Source organism: Hyperoodon ampullatus (assembly GCF_949752795.1).
Source record: "Hyperoodon ampullatus genome assembly, chromosome: 7".
NCBI lineage: Eukaryota > Metazoa > Chordata > Mammalia > Artiodactyla > Ziphiidae > Hyperoodon > Hyperoodon ampullatus.
In genome coordinates, this window is record NC_136920.1 from 65853064 (window position 1) to 65878907 (window position 25844).

At 43.3% G+C, this 25844-nt stretch overlaps 1 protein-coding gene across 4 annotated transcripts in view; it reads right to left on the reverse strand.

Annotated features, from left to right (window-relative positions):
• Positions 1-576: 576 nt before the first annotated feature.
• Positions 577-25844, reverse strand: part of IRAG1 (inositol 1,4,5-triphosphate receptor associated 1) — a gene marked incomplete at both ends in the record, with an annotated part of 117422 nt that continues 92154 nt past the window's right edge. For all 4 annotated transcript variants that reach the window (XM_079708493.1, XM_079708492.1, XM_079708491.1 and 1 more), the window contains 6 exons: positions 577-820; positions 5850-5981; positions 7305-7424; positions 16611-16675; positions 18346-18453; positions 18964-19013. In XM_079708493.1, coding sequence (XP_079564619.1) covers positions 577-820; positions 5850-5981; positions 7305-7424; positions 16611-16675; positions 18346-18453; positions 18964-19013 — 719 coding nt within the window. The remainder of the gene's footprint in view (positions 821-5849; positions 5982-7304; positions 7425-16610; positions 16676-18345; positions 18454-18963; positions 19014-25844) is intronic.

The window sequence follows — 25844 nt, forward strand, 5'->3', positions numbered from 1 at the left end:
TTTCATTTCAAGCACTGAGCTAAAAATCAGCCTAAACGTTTTTCTGAGAAACCTTTCTGACTTCCCTAAAGAGAAACTCTGATTGCAAAGGGGAGAAGGGAAGGCTGAAGGAGAGCCAGTAAGAATGAGATGGGAAATGGGAAGATATTCATGTGAGACTCCAAATTCCAGGTCTGATCCTTGGGGGCAGAGTTAGCCTTTAGACACAATCCTTCCTGATTTCGGATCAATGGCAGAGAGGAAAATGGGGAGGGGGAGGGGGCTTCGCACTGTAGCCTATAAGGAAGGTGTTTTGTTTCTCCCCAGCCATCTGAGCTGACGCAGGCAACTGTCCCTTCCGTTGGAGTTCCCTGGTGAAGGCCACTTCCTTGTCCACTGATGCTTTTTGTTGATCCTCCAAGAACATCAGTTACTGTGTGTGAGTAGCTCCCATAGGGATGCCGAGTGTGAAAGAACCCCTGCTTGTTCCCCTGACGGCAGCAGTGGTGTGCCCACGCCCAGGCCTGACACATCATGCTTGGGGAAAGGGCAGCAGGCTGTGTGCTGGAGCAGGGCACTGGCTGGCTGTCGGGTTTCCTACTGCTCTGTAGGCTGCTCATGCTGGAGTCCTGAGCTCCACCATGAGTCCCTTTGGGCTGCCGAGCAAGTGGATTTCCCAAGGGGCCCGTCGGCCTGCTCCACACAAGAGTTATAGGAACCGTAGAGCCCCAGCACAACAGTCAAGACCAGCATTGCTGCGGCCATCATCCAGACGACTTGCCAGTGCCGACAGAGTTTGGGATACGTGACTTGTAGGAAATGAACCAATTCTTCAAGTTTGCTGTCAAATGAAAAACATAGGTGGAGGGTTTAGTATATTGGGCACATATACGATGCCCAGAACTTCCAACTGGAATACTCTCCATGTTGTCTTGAGCCGTGGTTCTCAAACTCAGCTGTGCATAGAGTTGTTTGGCAACAATTATTCAAAATACCCCAGGTCTACTGAATAAGAATCTCCAAAGGTATGGTCTAAGAAACTATAGTTTAAATTTTTTCCCCAGGTGATTTTGATGCCACCAGTCTATAGCCTGTATATTGGGAGAGTCTAGGCTAGAACACTCTACTTATTTGTGTGATCATTCATCCATTCGCACATGGCCTCATCTACTCATGAGATGGTCATTGATATCTGAACTCTCCCAAGCCCCAAGATACCAGGTTGGCTGACCCATTCTCCCATGCATCCAGACAGGACCAACAGCTTTTCTGCACTTAGTGGTATCAGCGATCAGTTCCGAGTTCTAACCTGTCCCCCGCCTCCATGTTCAGATGCATAATTTGTTGTCCTCAGTTCCACACCTGACTGTATCTAGAGTGGAAGGACTGTGATAAACTCCTAGAGGACTCTCAATGTCGAGTAATAAATTACTCGACAAGTAATTCAAAGAACCAGATCAACCTCAAGAGCTCACTTCAAACTGTCCCAGGGCCCTCCAGAGGATCCGTAGCCTCCAGCAACCTCTGGGTGACTTATTCCAGATGTTTTCTCAGCCCTATTCATCTTCATTCCCAAATAACCCCTCCTCCACTTTCTCTGCTCTCTCCACACTTTTCTCTTCCCTCTCAACTCTCTCTTTTCTCTCTTCCCTCCTTCCCTTTCATCCCTCCCCCTCTGTTCTTTGCCTGCTTCACTCCACTTTTCTCTCTTCCTCTTTTCCCAACTGCCTTTCAATTTTTCCACTCCTTTTTGTGGCCCCTTGAAAAGACATTTGGTCAGATGGTCTGCTTTGAAGAGTCCATTCTTAGAGCTCTCTGGAGAAGCCTTGGACACATTCATTAAGCTAGAATTTCTTCCTGTTTCTAATCCCGGATCTATTTTTAAAAATAACAATGAGAATACTGAGGATCACCAAATGGAAGAGGTGAGAAAAGGGACATGAGGTCTTTCTGAAGATCCTGAGGCTCACACAGACACTGAAATATGCAGACCATTTGCTGAGAAGCAGAGAGCTCTAATTCAGAGAGTTAATAGCAGATTAGCTATTGTCTCTAATAGCAGAGAGCTAGGTGCCTGACAGTGGTAGAGACTCAACACATACTCTCCGTAGAAAGGGATCAGATGCTCAGAGTGCCTGCCTTGGATGCTAAAGCACTGGTTGGTTTCTCTTCCATGTGGGACCCACTGATGATTGTTTCAGGAACAATTAAGCAAAGCAAAACAGTGAGTACATGAGCTGAGGTGAAAATCATTGGTTACTTTCACAACTGTTGGGGAGAGAGAATTTGGAAATGGAAGCTTAGTTTCTTTCAGCCCCATTTAGTTTCTTTAATTTCTATTCAGATACAACTGGATGCTAAGACACAGTCTTTCTTTTGGGCTGTATTCCTGTGCTCCAAAACAAGCTGTTGGAGCAGGGAGAATCCCACTCTCACCCCATCCTGAAGTGGGCTGGCAAAGGAGGAGGGCAAGATCTGGCTTCGTGACCCTTAGCTGGTTACCCACTTCCAGCCTACAAAAGCTGTTAGAAATGGAATTAGATTAGAAATAGAATTCCTTTGGAAATGAATTTTTGGTTGTTCTGAGGTCTACCTACTCCTCCATTGGGAAGGGTGAGGTTGCTGCCCCTTCACCTGGGCCTGGAGAGAGGGGCTTCGGAGATGCTGCTTGGTGAGCTTGATATGTTGCAATCTGGGGGCACATTGAGTAGACTGTGTGTACTCTCACCTGAGAGATGTGAAGAGTGAGAATCTTGCTGAACTGCTTGGTGGCATCAGAGCAGAGGGCCACGATACGGAAAACCATCCTCCCACCACTAGTGGATCAAAAGTGTATATTTCACCTTAATTGGATGTAGTCAGGAGAAGGAAGGCTGGCATGGGATGTCATAGACCCTGCCCGGAAATGCTACCTAGAAGCCGAGCGTGGAAGGTATACTTCCAGCTGCCCAAGGACTGAGAGAAGGATTTTAAGTAGCTGGCCAGAAGAGCTGCATTCGACCTCACAAGGGGACCTGCAGTTGAGAGATCCTCAGAAATGGTATGAACATGTGTGAGCTGGGGGATAGGAGGGGTGCTTTTCTCTGAAGGTCCCATAAAACACCACACTGAACAAAATGAGAAGGTCAACCTTAAATGCCTGCTAAGGCCTGGAACCCGCTCACAAGAAGACCAGTCAGGTAATACCTTTCCTACCCTTAATCTCCATCCCCTTTCCCAACGTTAGCTCTGGAGAGGTCAGGCGCTGCATTAGCAAAGCTGGGGTGGAGGGCAGGAGTGACAGAGAGCAAGAAGTCAGCTCCGTCTCCACTATAGGCTTCCTTCCTGAAGCAGAGTGGAGCTGGAGGCCAGGAGGTATGGGGAGAAGTTCAGGCTTTTGACTATTTCAGGGAACTGGCCATTTTCATTACTGAAATGAGGTTATTCTTGGGACTTAAACTTGACCAGAGGACTTCTATTTTCTGAGAGTTATTGGAAGAGTAAAGGAGTCTGCCTAGTATCATCTTAACCCCCAAAAGCCAGTGTGAACAGACAGTGGGAGAAAAGACAACAGTTCCCTGTTGCATCTTATGAGTCTCACTTGTTCCATGCATTACCTAAACGTCAGAAGACTGTGTTCTGTGTTTTAATATGGTTAAGATATTGGGTTGATTCACCCAAAGTTCACTTAAGCTGATCCTCCATAAAGTAATATTGACAACAGATTATATTATTACATATTATTATAATAGAGGAGAGATTCAGATAAAAAGACTCTAGTGTTTGATGTTGAATCTCTTAAATAAGGGGTCAGCCGCTGGGGTTAGTCCAGTGTTTTTAAAATGCACTAAGTAGGACATGGAACTTTTAATAACCTTAGACCTTGCTTGTTAATAAGATGCCAAAATTTCATGGGGGGAATCATGCTTGAGTACAGGTGCCTATAGGCAACTGTGTATGTAAGGGATTTGAGAATGAATGGATTGCCTGGCACTGAACACAACAGCTCTCAGGGCTAGTCTGCTTTTGGTGACAGGTGAGGAAGGGACCCTGTAACTGTGGGTGGGCAGTTTCTAGGATAGCAGTGTCTATCATTATAGAGAAGATGATGCCACACTGCTGGGCCTGAACAGGTGAAGCTACACCATGTGCTGAAGGCCGAGGACCCATCTCAGGGCTGTGCTGATGCCTGGTATCCACCACCTGAGGTACAGGCATGTTCATAAGACCAAGAAGTGAATCTGAGAGGGAGCAGAAGTTGGGAAAGAAAGAGAACGAGGCCTTTCAGGATCAGCAGGACCAAGAGGATACTCTTGGACGATGGATGCAAAGGGCGGCCATTGCCATGTGCTACTGACCAGGAGCTGGACAGAGGGGAAGCCAGGCACAGGCTCACTTCCTCTGGGATTTCATGAAATGGGAGGGACAATCTCCCAAGATCAAATTAGTTAGATAAGGATTCCAGCCCTGTGCTTTGTAAACCAGACTGTTTATATTCCATGTACTCTACTCTCTCTGTTTAGTTCTCTTTTGTTCTTTCTCAGTGTTTGGAAGGGTTAGAAGTCCCAGCCTGTGTTTCTGTTTTGAAGGGAGACAAAGAAAGGGCTTGAAGTCCAGGCCTGGGCTTGACGGCATTAAAGGAGAGATGACAGTCTGGTGGCCTGGAAAACAAGAGCAGAGGACACCCAGGAGGGACAGAAGACCAAGAAGGATGGGAACCAGCCACTTGGAGTAGGGACTGTGCTTTCACTGTGAAAACTGGGCTTCTCTCCTTAGGGGAGGTGGTGTGCCCTTGCACAGGTTTGTTTCCAACAGTGAAGCCCTTTCTCCAGCTCTCCCCTTGAACACTGGGGTTGACTCATGCAGGTTGACACCTCTCACTCTGGTTGAATCTTCCACCAACCAGGCTCTCCTGGTCATTCCTATGTGTTTTGAAGCATGTCCATCTCACTTCTAATCCGCATTTTATTACCTTATTCATTGGGTGCATGTGATTTCCAGAGTCTGCCAGCAATGAGCCACAGACACATACCCTGTCCCAAAGGTAGCAGCTGATTTGATTAATTGATCATTGTTGGCTGAAGCCATCCTGGACCCCAAGGTAACCTGGGAGTCTAAGAACAATGATTTTGGTGAAGTGTTCCAAGTTTGCGGTAACTACATTTTAAAAAATCAAAATTCAAGACTTCTGGTTTGAATGTACTAACAGAGATAATAGGGCCAGATATAAGAAATTGGGGCCTTCTGTTAAAATCCAGGACGTCGATATGTCGCTAAATCCATAGGGCACAGGTAGGGCAAGATGCAGGATCTACATTACCTTTATCTACTGTTACATATATCTTTCATGATTTAGTGGAAAATGCACTTGAAATATAAAGTATATTAAAAAGGAAAAATCCAAGTATTTCCAAACCAAAGTGGAGACAATGTCCAGGCGACCAAACTTGTTTGATCACCATGGAAGGAACCTGTTGTACACTTCCTTTGCCACAAAGTTGAGTTCATCCCCTACCTCCCTGTGTTCTCTCTGTCCCAGCTCCCCTCTAGGGCTTCAGGCCAACTTCCTTGAACTTGGCTCTTTCATGGGAATGGTTGGGCAATGAGCTAACTGTGGCCCCTTGCATTTTCTCAGCTCCTGAGAACTGCTGGTTGCTGCCGGCCCAGCCCTTGACAACCTCTGACCCCTCAGCTCTTGCAAACGTCCTCTTATTAACTATTTGAGCTCTTTGGGATTTCCTTTGCCTCCTCCTCCAACATGAGTGCCCTCTTGGTTTCTGTTGGCTGCTCACTTGGGCCCTAGACCCACAACTGCCCTGGACTGGCACCTCCAGGGATGTTGTGCAATGAAATGAATTGGGACCCATTTCAGCAATGGCGAGGGCTCCAACCTGCTTCTCTGCTCCTTTTCCTCTTCCTCGGCTTCTTCTGCCTCTTCAGCTTCCTCAGGGCTCTCGGTCTTCTGTTCTTCTTCCTCCTTCAGGTCTTGAAGCTCCTTGGTCTTCTTTAGACCTTCCTGGTATCTGGGAGGCAACAACAAACAATTGAGTCTGGAAAGGCCAGGGGCGGAGCATCCTTTCCTGAGTTGCTAGAGGAGGCACTGAGCATCTCTGATGATTACACACTCACTTCCTGTGGTTCCACACAATAGGAAAAAGCTGGGAAGCTCCACCGCATCCTATGGTGGCTCCTGTCAGGATGATTTCCCCTCACCCCTCGGCCATTCTTCCTGTTTATGTGAAAGTGTGACAAAAGAGACAGGGAAAAAATACGGGTGCAGAGTCTCCTGGCTGGATTCTTCTACAAACCATTTGGGAGGGCTAAGGACTGCATGCTAAGGACTGTGTGGCCTTGGAGCCTCAGCTCCTCCCCTGTAAAAAGGAGAGGCTGGCACTCATTGCACGGATGTTGGAACATTTTGAGGAAGTGCCAGGCATACGGCTTGACCTAGGGAAGGTGACACCTGTCACACAGGCTTATTGGGAAGCTTTGTGAAAGTGAAAGGCACACAGGTTCACAGTAAATGTTCACAAAGCTGATGGAAGCATTCTAAGTACAGAGGACAGGTGTGGGTGAAAAGACAGGCTTTCCAAGAGAAACCCTCTGACTTCCTTCTCCCAGGTTTAATGTTACCCTGAACATACTTTTTGCTTGTCCTACAGCTGAGTGTTTAAGGCTAGCACAGTTGGGTTGGGGCAACCCCACCACGGTGCAGGTGGCCACCACACCGAAGCCCACAGGTCCCACATCAGAGGGAAGCTGTATCTCCCTCAGGAGCTACTGGGAAAGAAGCTCAGGATGTGGTACCTGGTCAGAGGTACTTCCCTACCTGGCTCAGCTGGGGCCTTGCTCAGTATTCTGCCTCATCAGTGACTGACAACGAGCCAAAAGTGCTATTGAAGCTCAATTAGAGAAGGGGGCAGCTGGAAGTTGAGGGGACTCCTTTGACAGGAAGAAGGGATGGCTGAGGCAGGTCCAGGAAGTGGGGCTGCAGCTGCTCCTGGGCACTGCTGGCAGTGGCGTGACTGCTCTGGGCATGTGTCAGGAAGCCTCAGGCACCACCAAGAGGAACCCACCCAGGGCCCCTGATTTCCAGATCATTCTGGTGGCTTTCTGCCTAAAAAAGAGGGCAGCCTAGTTATTATCTACCACACCCTCTTGCCTCGTTTCCTCCTGTCTTTCCTGTGGAACAGTACTGCTCTTTCCTATGTAGTTCCTTACTCAGGCAAGGAGGTCCCAGGGCCACGGGTTGCTTCCCTAAATCCTCTAAGAGACAGGAAAGGCCCGTGGGAAGGTATCTTTTGAGCAATGCCAGGTGACCTCAGGGCTGCTGAAGGCTGACTCACCCCTTCTTGTATGCTTCTTCCTCCATCCTGGCCTTGGTCTCCTGGCTAAACCCCTCCAGGCAGCTTGGAGTCGGCACGGAAGCAGAGGCCTCACAATCCAGGTCCCCGTTTGTCTTCCCACTAGCAAGAAGAAGGAAGTACAGGGCGTCCTTTCAGGGACAGATGGAACTTCTGAAAACCAAACCATGTCTTTGGTCTGTTCCTGGCCGGAAGTGAGGAAACTCATTCTGGATTGAATTTATTTCAATCTTTCTACCTTAAGATTTTATAAAGGCCTTAGTCCATGAATCCTCCTTAGGCCCCCAGACATCAAGTACTGCACCAGCTTGCCTTTTTCCTCCTGCTCTCAAATCCACTTTTATTCTTATTGCAGGAGATGTTCTGAGTGGACAGATATTGGGAGCTCCAGGGCACTAAGAGGAGGAAGATGGAGGTGGACCAAACATTCAGAGTCATCCCATCCCTGTAGTCCATCTTATGCTTCATTCATGTAAATATCTACCCAGTGCTAAGTCACAGGCACCTTGTAATGTGCTGGGGATACATTAGAAAACAGAAGAAAGGTCTTTGCCAACATGGAGCACAGCAGGAGACAATGCCCAAAAAAGGAAAGAAAAAATATGAAATTAATTATAAACTGTGATAACTTTTATGAGAGAAACAAACTCTGTGCAATGACAGAAAATAATGAGGAGAGAATCTGCTTAGACTGAGTGACCAGAAAAGGCCTCTCAGAGATGGAGTAACTGAAGCACAGACCTGAAAGATGAGAAGTCAGCCACATCTATAGCAGAGGGAAGATCCTCCCAGGTAGAGGATGCAGGATGTGTGAACACCTCGGGATACAAAAGATGTGGAGATGTTTGAGGAACTGAAGAGGAGCAATGAGGTAAGGGTTAACTTCTGCACAAGATTTTTGATGCCTGTGAGGTATCCAGGTGGAGATGTCAAGTTGGTAGTTGGATATACCAAAGTGAGTGAGAGAAGAGCTCTAGGCTGGAGATATTCAGAATATAGATGGTATTTAAAGCCAGGGGAATGGATAAGACTGTCTGGAGACATAGTATGAAGAAAGATGAGAAGTGGACCCAGGACCAAGCCACAGGCATCTCTGTCCTTAGCTCAGGCGGAGAAGGAGGAGCCTGTGGAGGAGCTGAGAAGTAGCAGCCACAGAGGTAAGAGGAGAACCCAGAGAGCATGGAGTCCTGGGAGCTGAGAGACTGTAAGCAGCTCTTTGCAGGAAACCACCCTCAGCAGGAAGCCCATTTTCTTGTCACTTTAGCAAAGCTATATTGTAACTAACCTTTTTTTCCTGTGACGATTTTTTTTTTGGAATAACATTTTTTACAATGTTGTGTTCATTTCCGCTGTAGAGCAAAGTGAATCAGCTATATGTATACATATATCCCCTCCTTTTTGGATTTCCTTCCCATTTAGGTCACCACAGAGCACTGAGTAGAGTTCCTTGTGCTATACAGTAGGTTCTCATTAGTTATCTATTTTATACATAGTAGTGTATATACGTCAATCCCAATCTCCCAGTTCATCCCACCACCCCACCTTCCCCCCTTGGTGTCCATACGTTTGTTCTCTCAGATAGGTTCATCTGTACCATTTTTCTAGATTCCACATATGTGCATTAATATATGATATTTGTTTTTCTCTTTCAGACTTACTTCACTCTGTATGACAGTCTCTAGGTCCATCCATGTCTCTGCATATGGCACAGTTTCATTCCTTCTTATGGCTGAGTAATGTTCCATTGTATATATGTACCACATCTTCTTTATCCATTCCTCTGTTGATGGACATTTAGGCTGCTTCCATATCCTGTCTATTGCAAATAGTGCTGCAATGAACACTGGGGTGCATGTATCTCTTGGAATTATGGTTTTCTCTGAGTATATGCCCAGGAGTGGGATTGCTGGGTCATATGGTAGTTCTATTTTTAGTTTTTTAAGGAACCTCCATATTGTTCTCCATAGTGGCTGTATCAATTTACATTCTCACCTAGGATGTAGGAGGGTTCCCTTTTCTTCACATCCTCTCCAGCATTTATTGTTTGTAGACTTTTTGATGATGGCCATCCTGACTGGTCTGAGGTGATACCTCATTGTAGTTTTGATTTGCATTTCTCTAATAATTAGTGATGTCGAGCATCTTCTCATGTGCCTCTTGGCCATCTGTGTGTCTTCTTTGGAGAAATGTCTATTTAGGTCTTCTGCCCATTTTTTGATTGGGTTGTTTGTTTTTTGATATTGAGCTGCATGAGCTGCTGGTATATTTTGGAGATTAATCCTTTGCCAGTTGCTTCCTTTGCAAATATTTTCTCCCATTCTGAGGATTGTCTTTTCGTCTTGTTTGTGGTTTCCTTTGCTGTGCAAAAGATTTTAAGTTTCATTAGGTCCCATTTGTTTATTTTTATTTTCATTACTCTAGGAGGTGGGTCAAAAAAGATCTTGCTGCGATTTATGTCAAAGAGTGTTTTGCCTATGTTTTCCTCTAAGAGTTTGATAGTGTCCAGCCTTACATTTAGGTCTTTAATCCATTTTGAGTTTATTTTTGTGTATGCTGTTAGGGAGTGTTCTAATTTCATTCTTTTACATGTAGCTGTCCAGTTTTCCCAGTGCCACTTATTGAAGGGACTGTCTTTTCTCCATTGTTTATTCTTGCCTCCTTTGTCATTGATTAGGTGACCATAGGTGCATGGGTTTATCTCTGGACTTTCTATCCTGTTCCATTGATCTATATTTCTGTTTTTGTGCCAGTACCATACTGTCTTGATTACTGTAGCTTTGGAGTATAGTCTGAAGTCAGGGAACCTGATTCCTCCAGCTTCGTTTTTCTTTCTCAAGATTGTTTTCACTATTCAGGGTCTTTTGTGTTTCCATACAAAAGGTAAATTTTTTTGTTCTAATTCTGTGAAAAATATCCTTGGTAATTTGATAGGGATTGCATTGAATCTGTAGATTGCTTTGGGTAGTATAGTTATTTTCACAATATTGATTCTTCCAATCCAAGGACATGGTATATCTCTCCATCTGTTTGTGTCATCTTTGATTTCTTTCATCAGTAACTTATAGTTTTCTGAGTACAGGTCTCTTACCCCTTTTAAGTCAGGCACCCCCATGCTCTACTCATCTCCAGCTCACACACACCTTTCAAATCTTTTAATTACACGATACCTTGACTAACCTGTTGGTTCTTTCCGTAGATCAAAGAGGTAGAAGTGAAGAATAAGTAATTAACAGATGACCAGATCTCTTCCCTAGCTTCCCCTTCAGTAATCTCCCAAACAAACAGTGTGATCAAACTGTGTGAACAAGATAACATCTAGAGTGAATGAGCCTGCATGCAGTGGGGGGATGGTGACCACTCTGATCCCCATCCCAATGACTAACTGAGATTACTTCCCTCCTTCCCTTTAAAAGTTTCATGGCTGAGCAGAATCTTTGGAGGTGGTTTTTGGGGACACTGAGTCCACCATCTCCCCAGATTGCCAGCATTCTGATTAAAGGCACCTTTCCTTTCTACTATTTGTGAGTAGTGATTTTATAAGCAGCGCGCAGTGGGACCCCCATTTGATAACAAAAGGAGAGCATGTCAAGGAGGGAGCATTAAGTGTGTCACGCACACACTTTTGAGAGCCCGAGTCAGATGAGTACAGAAAAGGCAACTATTGGATTGGATAACATGGAGGTCAAGAGGAGCTTTGGTTACATGGTAGAAGCAAAGACAGATTGGAACGGGCTGAGGGAAGAATGGGAGGTGAGAAAGGGGAAGACGTAGACAGAAATTTGACAAGGACAGGGAATAGAAGACTGTGTCAGGGGAACACGTAGCTGAAAAAGTGGGTCAAGGGATGAAAGCACATTTGAATGTGGATAGAAATGATCCAGTAGAGGGGATGAGAGAAAGGGGAGGACCAAAGGAATAAATTCTTTGAAAAAAGAAAGTAGGGACAGACCTTAGAAAGGTGGAGAAACTTCTCCTTGGTCATAACAAAGGCAGGAAGGAAATGAAGATGGTGAGCTCGGAGTTTGGCAAAGGAAGATGAGAGGGATCCTCCTATCTGATAGCTTAAATTTTCTCTATAAAATGGAAGACAAGGTCATCTGCTAAAAGTGAGAGGTAGGGAGGTCTAGGAAGGCTTGAAGAGGGAAGAGAAGGTGTAAGAATCATGGGGTGGAGGTGGGGGGACAAACGTGCTAGAAGATCATAGTTGGATGGCTGACGGTGCTGGGAGCTTATTTGAGGTATGAAATCATGAGTTTAAAGGAAGTATCCTAATGGCCATGCCTTCCCTATAAATCCTGCAGCTTACCTAGGTGTCTGGAATCCCAATGGGAGTCTTGTCATGGAGGAGCCCTCGAACAAGGCAGAACAGCGAGCAGAGCTTTTCAGCCAGGACTCTGAAAGATCACAGCTGTCACCCTCCCTGACCTCTCAGACAGGCTTTATGAGTGAGTCTCCTCATTCTTGGCATCAGTTACCCATGTCTTAGTTTCCCTCAGACCTTGTAAAATTTACATTTCATCAGGCTGGAAACCAAAACCCATTGTGAACAAGAAAGATAACGCTCTAAAAATATCAGCTATTCATAACATTTCTCCTTTTTAAAATTACATTATCCACTCCCTTCCATGCGATCTTTGCCTAATGTGCAGTTTCCTATTTGTCCTAATGACTAGAACAAGAGCAGAAAAATACAGCTACAGCCAAGGGTAGGGAAAGCAATTATTTTATGAAATATGGTAGGGTGTAAAATGTTTACTGTTATTTCCTGACCCTTAGACTGAGTTTATAGTTTCTTAAATATCTTCTCGAACTATCTGGAATTTTCTCCCTATGCATTTTAAAGACTCTGTTCAAATACCTTTTCCTTTGTGGAACTGTTGTTAATGTTTTCCTCTGTCTCACACTCTCCGGTTAAAGTTGATCTCTCTCTCCCTTTATACCCTCATTGCACCTCTTTTATAGCATAACTTGGAGCTAGGGCACTTTTATGTTTTATACACATGTCCATCCCTCCATATGACTGTGATTGCAGGGAGACAGACTGTGTTTCAGTTTGAATGGTGCTTGGTACATAGTAAGTGCCTTTAATTGTTTGCTGAGTTGTATTGACTTCACCGTGGCTCATCTCATCCCTGCCCATTAATCTTACAAAATGGGCAGGTCCTCTATGTAAATGACTATTTCCTGAGAACTCAGTGCTTGGGCTGAGCTGAAGGAATCCCTATGCATGCCTATAAACGTGGAGCTGAGCACAGCTTGTGCCCACCTAAGGACTTCTGGGCCAGACACTCATGGATCTTGGCATCTATTCCTAGCCCATAATCTTGCATGCTTTCTTTTGGGGATGATTAATTAGAATGAGACTCATTGTTCTCTCATGTCCACTGGGTCAAAAACATTTGTCATTGTGCTCAGCTCTCAGTAACATGAGGGGCTGTTTAATCAAAATGTGTTGTGTGACCTGCAGATATAGTAGAGTCTATTTTTTCCACATAGAGTCTATTTCTTCAATATTTGAAAGTGTCTCCAATCCTTTCCAATGGACAGATCTTACCTTCTCGGGCTCATCTAGGTCTCTAAGCCACCCCCACTGCCAAGGCTCCCTCAGACAAGCCCAGCCCAGGGGACCTGAGCTACAATAACTTCCTTAATCTCTGTTACTCAATCCCGGGTTTCTGGGGTCCACTACTAGTTGATTGAGGGCTAATCCATTCCAGAATACTATCAGCAGAAGGGAGTTGTTTACTGTATATATTTAATGTCATATAATGTCAAGATAAATTTAAGCAATTTATCTTGAGGGCTCCAAAAGTGTACCAAATGGTTATTTTACAAATTATAGTGAAAATTTGCTCTGTGATATAGCAGTATAATGGCCCCCCTTATGAAACCAGCCCTGTGCACCATCCACATCTACGATGGTGCTGATCCCTCACTGAATGGCTCTGTGTACACCCTCTGCTCCCACCCACTCTGCCCTCCACTCCACACCCAGGCAGTCACCAGGTTCTTTCACAATAGCTCACAGGAGCTTTTTCAGAAATTGCTCTTAAATCCACTCTCTTCTCACCAGTCACACTGAACTTCTTTCTGTTCTTCCAGTTGAGGGTCTATTAAGAGGTTAAGCACATGAATTCTGCTATCTACTAGCTGTGTAACTTCAGGCAAGTGATGATTTCACTGAGTTTCAGATTCCTCATCTATAAAATAAAGATATTAATAGTATACCTGCCTCATGGTATTATTGTAAGGATTAAATGAGATCATTAATGTAAAGCAATTAGAACAGCATTTGGCAAAAAGTAAGCATGTAATAAATAATAAGTATTGTAAGCATGTGATAAATCATCAGTAGTGTTCCTTGACTACTCCATACTTTCTTGCCTTAGAGCATGGAATGTTGTTAACCTCCTATTCACCTGGTTAACTATATAACCTTCATGTTTCACTTTTAAAGTAAATTCCTCGAGGAAACATTTTCTAAGCCTCCGTCCCCCCACCCCCATACCAAAACTGGGCTGAGTGATCATTTTCTTGTGTCTTATTCCCTTGGTAACCTGTACTTCCTTCTGATATCACCCATCACATTGTATTACAATAGGCTGTTTCCCATCTGTCTTTCCCATTATACTGTGAGCTCCTTGGGTGCATTCTAGGTGCCTGGCTCTTGGTTATTAATTGTTGAAGTAATGAAAAATGAAAGACTATGAATAAATAGCTTTTTCTACTTATGAAACTGTTCTTGAGCCTTGTTCTGTTTTAATCTTTAATACTAATTTTAAATATCACTCTCTATATTTTTCTCTGAATCTACAGGTTCCTAGACCCTTGTTGAGGTGAAGAACAGGTTACTATGAAGTGACCTGCAAGAACAAGGTTCAGAATTCTCTCAAGTCATATTGGGAGTGCAGTCTGCGGTTAGGTATTTGCTTGTGAAGTATCCACAGGCAGTATGATCTTCTCATCATCTTTCATGTGCTTAGCCAATTCCCTACCTGCTTAGTCACTGTATGCTTAGGGAAATGTGAGATCATTTAAATACAGCAATCTAGAAAGCAATGTATATTAACACATAATGCATTATTTCTCTTTAACAGTGTGGAAAAGGTGGCTAGAATCAACTGTATTTCTGTTAGAATGGAAGATACGAATTCATTTTCACTCACAGATTGTCTCATTGTCAGCCCCTTGGCAATCGATATTTCCAGTTCTATAAATTTAGATGAAAATTACTTAGCATCTTTTAGAAATCCAGAGGGGGAAGCTGTTGTTAGTCTGAATCCCTCCTCCTTTGAACATCCCCTCCCCTTTTTGCAGCCATCTTTATAGGCTGGGTATATTCCCAACAGGCGAGTCAACTACAGCATGGGTAATGTATCATGGTGGTCTCTCTGAATAGCCCATAAGAATGAGCAGCAGACAGCTTCTTGCTTGATTTGCCTGAATCCTCACTCTGTCCCTATCTCTCCTGGTTCTAAACCCCTGGAATGGTGCTGCCACCATTGATCCTCATTCATTGCCACTCCTGATTCAGGGCTGCTGCCTGCTGTCCCCAATTTTGCACCTCACTTGCTCCTACCAAGGATAGTTCAGGTACTTGATGACCTCCACTGCCTCAGATGGAAGCTCTCAGCAGGCCTGAGCATTCGTTCTACAGAGTCCAGGTCCTGCCCCATCATGAGAGTCTGTTGGGGAGAGAGGGGACATAGATTTTCTGCCCTGACCTGCTCTGCAGGTCGACAGTTAGGAATGGAGCGTTGTTGGGAAAAAGGGGTTGGTGTGTCCAAAGGCAGGACTGGAAGGGAGAATTTCAGTGTGCTTCTCACGCAGGGCATCAGATGACCATTTCTGGAGAAATTCAGAGACCATGGACTAGACACTATGACTTTAGGGACTTGGAAAAATTCTGTAGCCTCGGTTACTTCCACGTGGTTGTCAGTTTGTCACCCCTGTACAATGTCCCTGTAGTGATCGAGAAAACAAGGAAACAAAGAAACAAACAAAAGCACCCTACACAACATGAAGAACTTGTTAGCTTTCTCGGGGTGAGGTGGCAAAGTGAGGAATTGCCTCGCAAACGTCAAGATTAATGGGGGGAGAGTCACTGAACGATAGGTTGGTGGTTGCATATTCTGAGAGGTGAGGAAAACAGGCTGAGTCTGGGGGTGGGGAGCTGGGAGTTTGTCTGTACTAAAAAAGGGGCCCAACACAGACATTCCTTGCCAGGTCAAGCAAAACTATTCTAACATCAATGAAAAATGAAGGACTAAAGTTGTCTCGAGGCAAGGAAGAAGGAAGAATAGAGGTGTATGTTTTACCAAATGAGGAAAGACACATGGGGAAAGTTCTGAGAGGTGGCAGCTGTGATCCAGATGTTTTCCAGCAAGCAAATGAAAGAACTGGAAAAGCAAGTTATAAACTCCTCTGAGTATGTAGAAATAGCCTGCCTTGCTTTGGCTGAGGATAAAAAGACCTGCAAATTGCATAGGTGCCTAGAAAAGTCAGGCGTAGCAGACACTGTTTGTTGCGAATTCAATACTCACTCTCCCTCCTACTTCCTAAAAGCAACGTGATTTTGCTCATGAATTTACTCTTCTTCATGGAGCCATTTTGGTCAATGGGAAGCTGACACGCTCTTCCCATCTCTAGGGCATAGTTTAAGCCCATGACGACAATCTCATTCCTAGAGCCTGTGATTGGTTCAGAAAGGGAGCGTGTTCCAAATTTGCTAACAAGATAAGAAGGAAGACTGAAAAAAGATTTCTGAGTTCATTCCTAAGAAAGAAACATGGAAAGAGATAGTCCCTTTCTTCCTCTAGATGTTGTCATGTCTGGATGAAATACCTGGAAGTAGTAGCCATTTGCCATAAACCTGCTGATGAAGTCAACATACAAAGTGGGCAGAGAAAAGGAAATTGTAGAGGTTGAGCTGGGGCCTTGCTGTACCACATCTGGAAAAGCCTCATCTGTGGACCTACTATTTAAACCCCTTTGAGTTGGGGCTTTCTTGTATCTGTAGCCCAAAGGATCCCATTGAATAAAGAAGGCTTCTGTCCCCTCTGGGCTCTTCTGGGACTGAGGCACACTTGGACTCAGCTGCAGCATCTTCCTGGTCCAGGAATTTCACAAACTCGGTCTGAAATCTTTGTGGGTCCCAGAGTCCCATTCATTTCCCCTAGAACTGAATTCGCTTTCCATCGCATTTTGGGGTGAGGTTGGGAGGAAAGGTGAGTTGGGGAAATTTTCCTCAGAGATCCCCAAAGTTAAGAGGAAAAGGGACATACTTACTTTTCCAAAAGTGCAGGCAGTGCTGAGGTGACAGGTGGGTTGCCTTTCCCATTGGGTGATTCTGACTGAATGGAAAACAGGAGACAGAGAATTGAGGATCAGCTAGGAAGGAAGAAGCCAGGGCCGACAGGTCTCCGATGATGCTGGGGAGGGGGTGCTGCTGCTCCTCTTTCCCCTTCCCCCTCCCCAAGCTTTCTAATCTGTATCTGAGCCCAGGCACTGGCCCTTCCTCAGGCCTTCTCTGCCCTCCTTTCCTGGGTGTTCTTTCCCTCTGGAGCACAGGCAATGTGCACATTTTCCTTCTCTCTTCCAAGTTTCCTTGAATAAGGGAAAGAGTTTATATCTTGAGGCTCCATTCTGGAGGGGAGCCATCGGTTTCTCTCTATTCCCTGTTTACTGACTTGGACTAAATACCAGGGAGGCTCCTACCAAATGCAGGTCCCAAGGCCCCTGGGATGGATTCACACAAGCCCATCACTGCCCTCGAGATGCAGTTCCAAGCACAACGCTCAGGAGATACCTGCCATTACTAAAAGCTCAAGGCATCAGAAATTTCTTTATAATAAATTCCGCAGGAATACCACGTTGTTTTGCTGCAATGGATTTGGTTTAAGCAATGGCTTTCAACTCTGCCTGTATGTTAGAATCGCCTGGGGGATATTTTCTTAAAGTACTGATCCAATCCACAATCTTAGGTTGGGGCCTAGGCATTGAATGTTTTAGAAGTACCCTATGTGATTTTAATGGATAGCCCTGATTGCTAACCCCTAGTCTAAAGGAATATATATATATTTGGAAGCCACATTATACATTTAGTATAGAATGGGAAATAGTCCCTGTTAAAACCACTAACTAGTTCTCCTAAGAGTTTTAGGTAAGATTAACCAGATTCACAAAGTTCTGGAATCTAGAAAATATTTTGTTTATAGGAATAGCCTTTGTTTTTAAAAAAAATTGAAGCGGATTTTTTTTTCTGATTATAAGTAATACATTCTTACTCTAGAAGTATAAAGAGGCATCAAGAAAATTAAAATCACCTGTGATTTTACCATTGCCCAGAGATAACCATTATTAGTAGTTTTACTTACATTCTTCCAGAATTTTCTGCTTACACACAGAAAAACACTCTTAAACTACAAAACAGAGTTATGCTGTATATACTGGGGTTTTGCTTTTTGTTAATAATAAATTATGGACTTTTTTCATGTCAATAAATAAAATTTTATATTTTAATCATATATTTAGCAACTGCATAGAAACCCCTTATTGAGCTTTTCATAATTTATTAAACCAATCTCTTATTAATGGGAATTCTGGTTATTTCCAATTTTTCAATGTTGTAAACAATGCTGTAATGAATCAAAGCAGGGTAACATTGAGTTTAAGAACTCAGGCTCTGGAATCAGAGGGCCTAGGGTTCAAAGCTCAGCTTACCAAGTACTCCATAATGCAATCTTCAGCTGCTTAAACCCACTGCAGAGTGGAGGGTTCTGGTTTAAGCATGAAAAGACACACGCTTTGCAAGGAACACTCTCTGAGCTGCCAGCACCTTGCTCAAGGACACTGAGTCTTCTCAGGGCAGTACAAGACCTGGGGCCTGGTCTATACTGAGGCTTCTGAACCCATAGCCCAGAATCTGTGCTGGGAATTTCCTCACTTTGTTGACCCTACCCCATCCAGGTCACCCCCATAGTTGTGAGCCTGAGGCCCAGGAGGCAAGCATTATCATACTCACCAGGGCTGGTAAGGAGGGGATGGGAGATGAGCTGGGTGACTGGCCAGGCAGGTTCAGGATATTAAACTTGGGCACCACGGCAACGCTGACCCTCCGGCGGGGCATGTTCTGTGGGAAGAGAAAGGATCAGGCCTACTGTCATGGAGGGGGCAGCACCCAAAGTTCAGAAAGGCCTGGGAAATGCCTACTAATTCCAAATGCTGTGTTCAATGGATATCCTGGTTTTAGGGTAGTGATGGTGCTGGGGGTTGGTGTAGAGAGAGTGGCCAAAATTAACAAGTTTTTTTATTAGTGATGAGTGATTTCTCAACATGTTCTGATTTTAATTTCTCAGATCCTGAAGAGATGGAACAGAAATGACGCCCAGTCATTGGACAGTGTATGAAACCCTGGATAGTGTATGAAAATGATCTATGGCAATACCAAAGTTTGTGCATCATTTCATGTTCATTAAAGAGATGGTGCAGTCCTGGAAGCCACGAGCAAGGGAAGGTTGGAGGATGAGCTAGCAAGGTTCGGAAGCTGAGTGAGAACCTGTGGATCCAAGAATGACTGATTTCCTGGCTGACTGTGGAAACTTCTGTCTTTCTTTCCCCAGTATTCCTTGAACATGCATACCTTTCCCAGCGAGAGGGACATGGACCGCGCTGTGCGAGGGACCCCATCTTCTGCAGCAGGAGGGAACAGAGAAGAACCCAGGTTAGTTTTCAGAGTAGGCTCCAGCAGGAAGCAGATAGCAGAAACTAAGCCAAGGTATCTATGGGCCAGAACTGACCCTCAAGGGATGTCCCAAGGGCCTAGGTGCAGAGGTCACTGAATTTGACACTTGACCTTTTGAGACAATCATCTGCAGAGTGGGTTTTTTTTGGGACACAGCCTTCATCCTAACTCCTCTGGGCACTATGAGAATCCCTAGTCTTGCACCTCTGGTCTCCACCTCACACCACCACACGGTCTCTGGGTTATGCCGTGGAGAGTATGTGAAGATTCCTCATAGCAATACCAGGGCTTATTGGGTCATTTCTTGCTCATTCAAGGAATGTACAGTCACAGAAATTATGAGCAAGGAAGGTGTGGTGTCAATAAAAAATGGAAATTTGTTGACAACAGTAATTTCAATATGTCATCTACAAAATAATTCAGAACAAAAGAAACTAGCACCCCTGGATTTTCTTCTCCTTAGTACATATATTAAGTGATATGTAAAATATGTAAAGTTCATGTAAAATATTTAGCACCACACCTGGATAATACTACCACTAGAAAACACCAGTATGTGTAGAGAAAGGTTTTTGACAGCTCAATTCAGTTTGATTCAGTTTGACCAATACCATCTAGTCTGTATAGCTGTCTATTCCTCATATTCATGTATTTTAGGTGTTTCTCTTGAAAAGCACATAACTAACACTTTTTCTTAATCTAATCTGAGGTTTTCTATTAACCAACAAGTCTAAGTTGTTTATATTTCTTGTGATTGATATATTTCTACCATCTCATTTTGTAGTTTATATTTGCTTCATTAATTGAATTTTTTCTAACCTTCTCTCCCCCCAAATTGGTTTGGAATTTATATATTTTAGTTGTAATCTTTAGTGTGCCCCCTTAAACTTTTAACATGTTACATGACATTAGATTTTAAATGAATCAAGATCTCTATCCTTTTCTTGAATCAACCTTAAAAAAATGATCATGCCTTTGAACTTAAATTATATTGTTTTTCAGTATTTTTAAAATTAATTAATTAATTAAAATTTATTTTTGGCTGCCTTGGGTCTTCGTTGCTGCGCACGGGCTTTCTCTAGTAGAGGCGAGTGGGGGGCTATTCTTCATTGCAGCGAGTGGGCTTCTCATTGCAGTGGCTTCTCTTGTTGCGGAGCATGGGCTCTAGGTGCACGGGCTTCAGTAGCTGTGGCACGTGGGCTCAGTAGTTGTGGCACACGGGCTCAGTAGTTTTGGCTCACAGGCTCTAGAGCACAGGCTCAGTAGTTGTGGCGCACAGGCTTAGTTGCTCCACAGCATGTGGGATCTTCCTTGACCAGGGCTCAAACCAATGTCCCCTGCATTGGCAGGTGGATTCTTAACCACTGTGCCACAAGGGAAGTCCCTGTTTTTCAGTATTTTTATTTCACTTTGTTTTTGAAATCCCAAATTATGATGATTGTTGTTTTACACAGTGAATGCTTATTTAGATTTACCCACATGTTTACAAATGTCTTTGATCACCATCCCTTCTTGCTTCTGACTTTCTTTTGATCTCAATTTTATTTTTCCCTAGGTACATCCTTTAGTTGTTCTCTTAGCAAGGATCTGTGAGAGGTAACCTTTCTCAGTTGTTGCCATAAAATGTTTTTACAAAGCCCGCAAGCTTGCATGATAGTTTACTTGGTAGTATTATCTCCAGGTTGACAGTTATTTTCTCTCAGCTCTTTGGACACTACTTCATTGTCTCCTGGTACTATTATTGGTCTTGGAAATTGCCATTTCTTTGTGAATAATCCGTCTTCTCTCTCTGGTTATTTTTAAGAACTGCACTCTGTCCTTGAGGTTCTAAAGTTTCTCTCTGATGTGTTTTTATTTCTTTTGCTTGGGAGTCTCTGTACTTCCTAAATGCAAGGAATCATGTCTTTCTTTAGTTTTGGAAAATTCTCAGATCCTGGGAAATTCCTTTGAATATTTTCTCTCCCTTATTCTCTCATTATGGATCTCCTAATAAAAGTATTTTGAAGTTTCTCATTCTATATCTCATATCACATTTCTTTCATATTTAAATTAATTTATCCCTCTGAACTGAATTTTGGGTGACTTCTTCAAATCTGTTTTCTGGTTGACAAATTTTTTCCTCAACTGTTCCTAATCTGATGTAAATGTTGTGCCAATCAGGATAAGCTAGGCTATGCTACAATAATAAACAACCCCAAAGCCTTAGTGGGTTATAACAACTAAGATTTATTTCTTGCTTTTGCTACATGTCCATTTGCTTATGAGTTGGCAGCAGGCTCTGCCCTGCATCCCCTCACTCAAGACTCAGGCTGATGGAGCTTCTACTATTTTAGAGCAGTGATGGTTGTCATGTCTGGACAAAGAAACATAGGGCAAATGGCACACTAGTTCTTACAGACCTCAGCTCAAGTGCGACACATGTCCCTCCACTGACATTTAATGCCAAATCACATGGCCTCACCTAACTTCAAGGGGATGGAGAAGAAGTGTGCCCATCTGAATGGGCACATTCAGGAGGAGGAGATCTGAATATTGAGGAACAGCTTCAATTCTAATAACTACCACTCCTAAACAACTGAGTTTTTAATTTCCACGCCTCTATTCCTCATTTCTAGGATTCTATTTTATTCTTTTTTTGATAGTTGTATTCTTCTATTCTCATATTTCTGATTTGTTCTTTTATGCCTTTAATAATTTTACACATATCGTTAAAAAATGTATCAGATTGTTTTATTATCTGCTATCTTTATCATATAATCCTGTGGTTTGGGTGTCTGATGATTCCTGCTTGTGGTACATTGTTTTCCTAGTTTATAATTCTATACTGTAAACTCATCTTCTGTGAAGCTTTACTTAGAGGATCCTGTGTCTCCTGGGCACAGGGTGTGTCTCTCCAGAGTGATTTATGTTTGTTTCCAGCAGTGTTCCTAGCAGCACCATTGTGATGTTCTTTTCAGAATCTCTGCATATTGCATCATCACTTTTGTTATGGCATGTACTTTGTGGGCATGCACTTTTCCTATGAGGAAGGAGAAAGTGTTTTTTTCTTACTAGAGCCCAGGGTGAAACAGACAAACTTCCTTGATTTGTTTCATTGTGAGTTGGTGAGTGTTCCACAGATGCAGTCCTCGGAAAGTCTTAACTTTCTATGGGAGGCTCAGAGTCAACTCTCTGCCTTGGGTGTCCGAGGCCTCATCTCAGATTGCATGTGAGTGCAAAAGCCCAGAGCCCAGATAGCTGAGGCTGACTCTATCCTCAAGGAAAGCTGCAGGGTCAGCTTGGTTTCAGTTCTCTTTTCTTTTCTTGTATCTGAGTATTTCAATTTCTTTTCCTGTGGATTCAGCTATTCTTTTAGACTAATGTTTGCTTCACTTTATCCAGCAGAAATTTCTAAGTATTTGTAGTCAAAGGATTTTCAAGTTTTCCAGTCAGCCAAAACAGCAGAACCAGAAAATATTCTTTGTGTATGAAGAGTTCATACAGTTAATAAAATACCAATCTCACAAGTGGGCAAAGAATTAGAGAATTTACACAAGTAGAAATACAAATGCCCAATAAATATTTGAAAAGGTCAAGAAATACAAATTAAAACTATGGGAAGAGATACGATATTGGCCCATCAAAGTCAAAAATATTTTCAAAAAGAAAAGCCAAGAATGTCCATGGCACAATGAATTGAACATCACTGTTACCCATTAAATGGAAATATCAATGGGTTATTTGGAAATAATTTGCTTTAAGAGCCTTATATGACATATATACACTAATATGTATAAAATAGATAACTAATAAGAACGTGCTATATAAAGAAAAAAAAAGATTAGTGACATAAACTCTGAATCTGTCTGTCATCAGAATTCCCTGTTAAAATGCAAATCCACCTGACAGAGGGAATGAATGTTCTTTATTAATCACAGAAAACTGAGCATATATGTTTGTCACCATTAAATATAGAGAGCAAATATACAAGGAATTGAACACAAAACTGGGGCATTTTTTACAGTAGAATGGACAAAGGTAAGATTTCAGGGATATATTTGAGTCAAGGGACAACATGAAGGTCTCTAAGTGGGAAAAGATGCCTTGAGAACAAACCTCACTTGTTTCCCATTTTTTAAAGGTAAACCTGGAGTACTATGACTAGAGAGAATCTATGAGATATTTATATTGACTCTTGATTAATTTCGTCTAAAAGCTAGGCATTGCAATGACACTACTTTATTGATGATTCTGGTCACAACTCCTGTCAATTGAAGTTTGTGTTTTTTTCCCTCTCTGGATATTTGGTAAAAGTGACTTTTCCCCTGAAGCTCCCTAGTGACTATTCAATTCTCTGTTTCAGTTTGTTTAATAAAGATCTTATTTATATGGAAAAAAAAGAGCCTTCGAAATATTCCTTTCCCCTGAGCTAGTATTTACACTTCTGGAAATCTACCTTAAGGAAATAATCCAAAATGCAGGCAATCAGCATGTTTCATATTCAGAAAAAAAAAACAGATGTTTTTTTTTCTTCTGAATGTGTATCACCTTTCTTGAAATCAGAGATATTTTTCTTTCACTGTAGTCTTCAGGCACAGACAAAGATTGCATATATGACAAAGAAGACATATAAAAGCTTAAATAACAACCACCATCAGGGAATGGTCACAGAGTATCTGATGGGCACATCTGACCCCTCTGCACCAGCCCAAGCTGAGGTGTAGCTTGGAAAAACAGTGGAGTGGGAACAGATGTGTGAAAACTACCCATTCACCGTTCAACACTCAACTACTGGCTCCCGTCTGATTATAAGCACTTTCTCAGGCCCCCAGACTGAATGTGGGACTCTGCCATGTGCGCCCATAAAATCTGCTTACATCCGTCACAGCACTGCTTACACTGCCCTGCCCTCACCACAGGTTGGGAACTTCTTTGGGTCAGGGGCTGGGTACACTTCACCTCTGTATTCCAGTATCACGTGGGCACACCAGAGATGCTCAATAAATGTCTGTAGAATGAATGCATGAGACTCACGGGCAACTGTGCTCATTCCATAAATCGTGGGTAAGGTGGTTCACAGGAGACCCTGCACCTTGCAGGACAATATTGTAAGAGTACACATGTTAGGATTTCTTTGGTGGTAGCTTCTCCAACTTCCAACACTCACAGAGAGAGGTTTCTTAGAGGCCCAGATGCATGTGGGTCAGGAGCCTTGCTGCCAAGACCGAAGTAGACGGTTTGGAGCATGTGTACGCTGCCTTTGGACCCTGGGAAGCATCACTGATATTCCCCAGGAAACTTGTGAAATCTCCTGTTTATAAAGGTTTCTCCATCTGTTATACTTTGTGTACTTTCCCTCCTTCTGCTTTTGGTAACACGGATGTTTGCATTCCAACAGGGATTCCTGTTGCTAAAAGGTCTGTTTTCTCCTGCTAACACCACACCTCATCAGCCAGAGCCCAAACCCTGGCAAGCTCCCAAGGAAAGATACAGGTCCACAGCACCGTCCTCCTTCTCCTGGACTGAGGCAAAGCCTCCTAACTTGTCTCTCCATCCCTCAATGTCCACACTCTCCTAATGCATCGTCCACTCTGAAGTCAGCAATCCTCTAGAAATAAAATCTGACTATGTCGGCTGGTGTAAACCCACCAGTGTCTCCTCACTGCCTGGAGGACAAAGACCCAGATTGTTCACAGGGCCTGGCATGTGGCCCTGGTCTAACAAGTCTTACCTTCAACATGTCATTGTCACACTCCAACACCCCAAACCACAGCAGACTGTTTGTTTCGTAGTCTTCTCAGCCCAACCTCCACGCCTTTGCACGTGCTGTTTCCTCCACTCGGGGTGTATTTCTCCCTTTAGCCTGGAGAACTCCTACTTTTACTTTAAAACACTGCAACTCTCCTACTGTATAGCACAGGGAACTATATTCAATAGTCTGTGATACAATGTTCACTGCAGCACTATTTACAGTAGCCAGGACATGGAAGCAACCTAAGTGTCCATCGACAGATGAATAGATGAAGAAGATGTGGCACATATATACAATGGAATATTACTCGGCCATAAAAAGGAATGAAGTTGAGTTATTTGTAGTGAGGTGGATGGACCTAGAGTCTGTCATACTGAGTGAGGTAAGTCAGAAAGAGAAAAACAAATACCGTATGCTAACACATATATATGGAATCTAAAAAAAAAAAAAGGTCAGGAAGAACCTAGGGGCAGGACAGGAATAAAGACACAGACGTAGAGAATGGACTTGAGGACACGGATAGGGGGAAGGGTAAGCTGGGAAGAAGTGAGAGAGTGGCATGGACATATATGCACTACCAAATGTAAAACTGATAGCTAGTGGGAAGCAGCCACATAGCACAGGGAGATCAGCTTGGTGCTTTGTGACCACCTAGAGGGGTGGGATAGGGAGGGTGGGAGGGAGGGAGACGCAAGAGGGAGGGGATATGGGGATATATGTATACGTATAGCTGATTTACTTTGTTATACAGCAGAAACTAACATACCATTGTAAAGCAATTATACTCCAATAAAGATGTTAAAATAAATAAATAAATAAATAAATAAATAAATAACAATGATATTCTCCTGAAAAAAAAAAGTCTGTGATAGACCATAACAGAAAAGAATATGAAAAGGAATGTATATATATGTATAACTGAGTCACTTTGCTGTACAGCAGTAATTAACACAACATTGTAAATCAACTATACTTCAGTAAAAAATAAAAAACAAAACAAAACAAAACAAAAACACAGCAACTCAATATCAAGTGGAATCAGATGGCC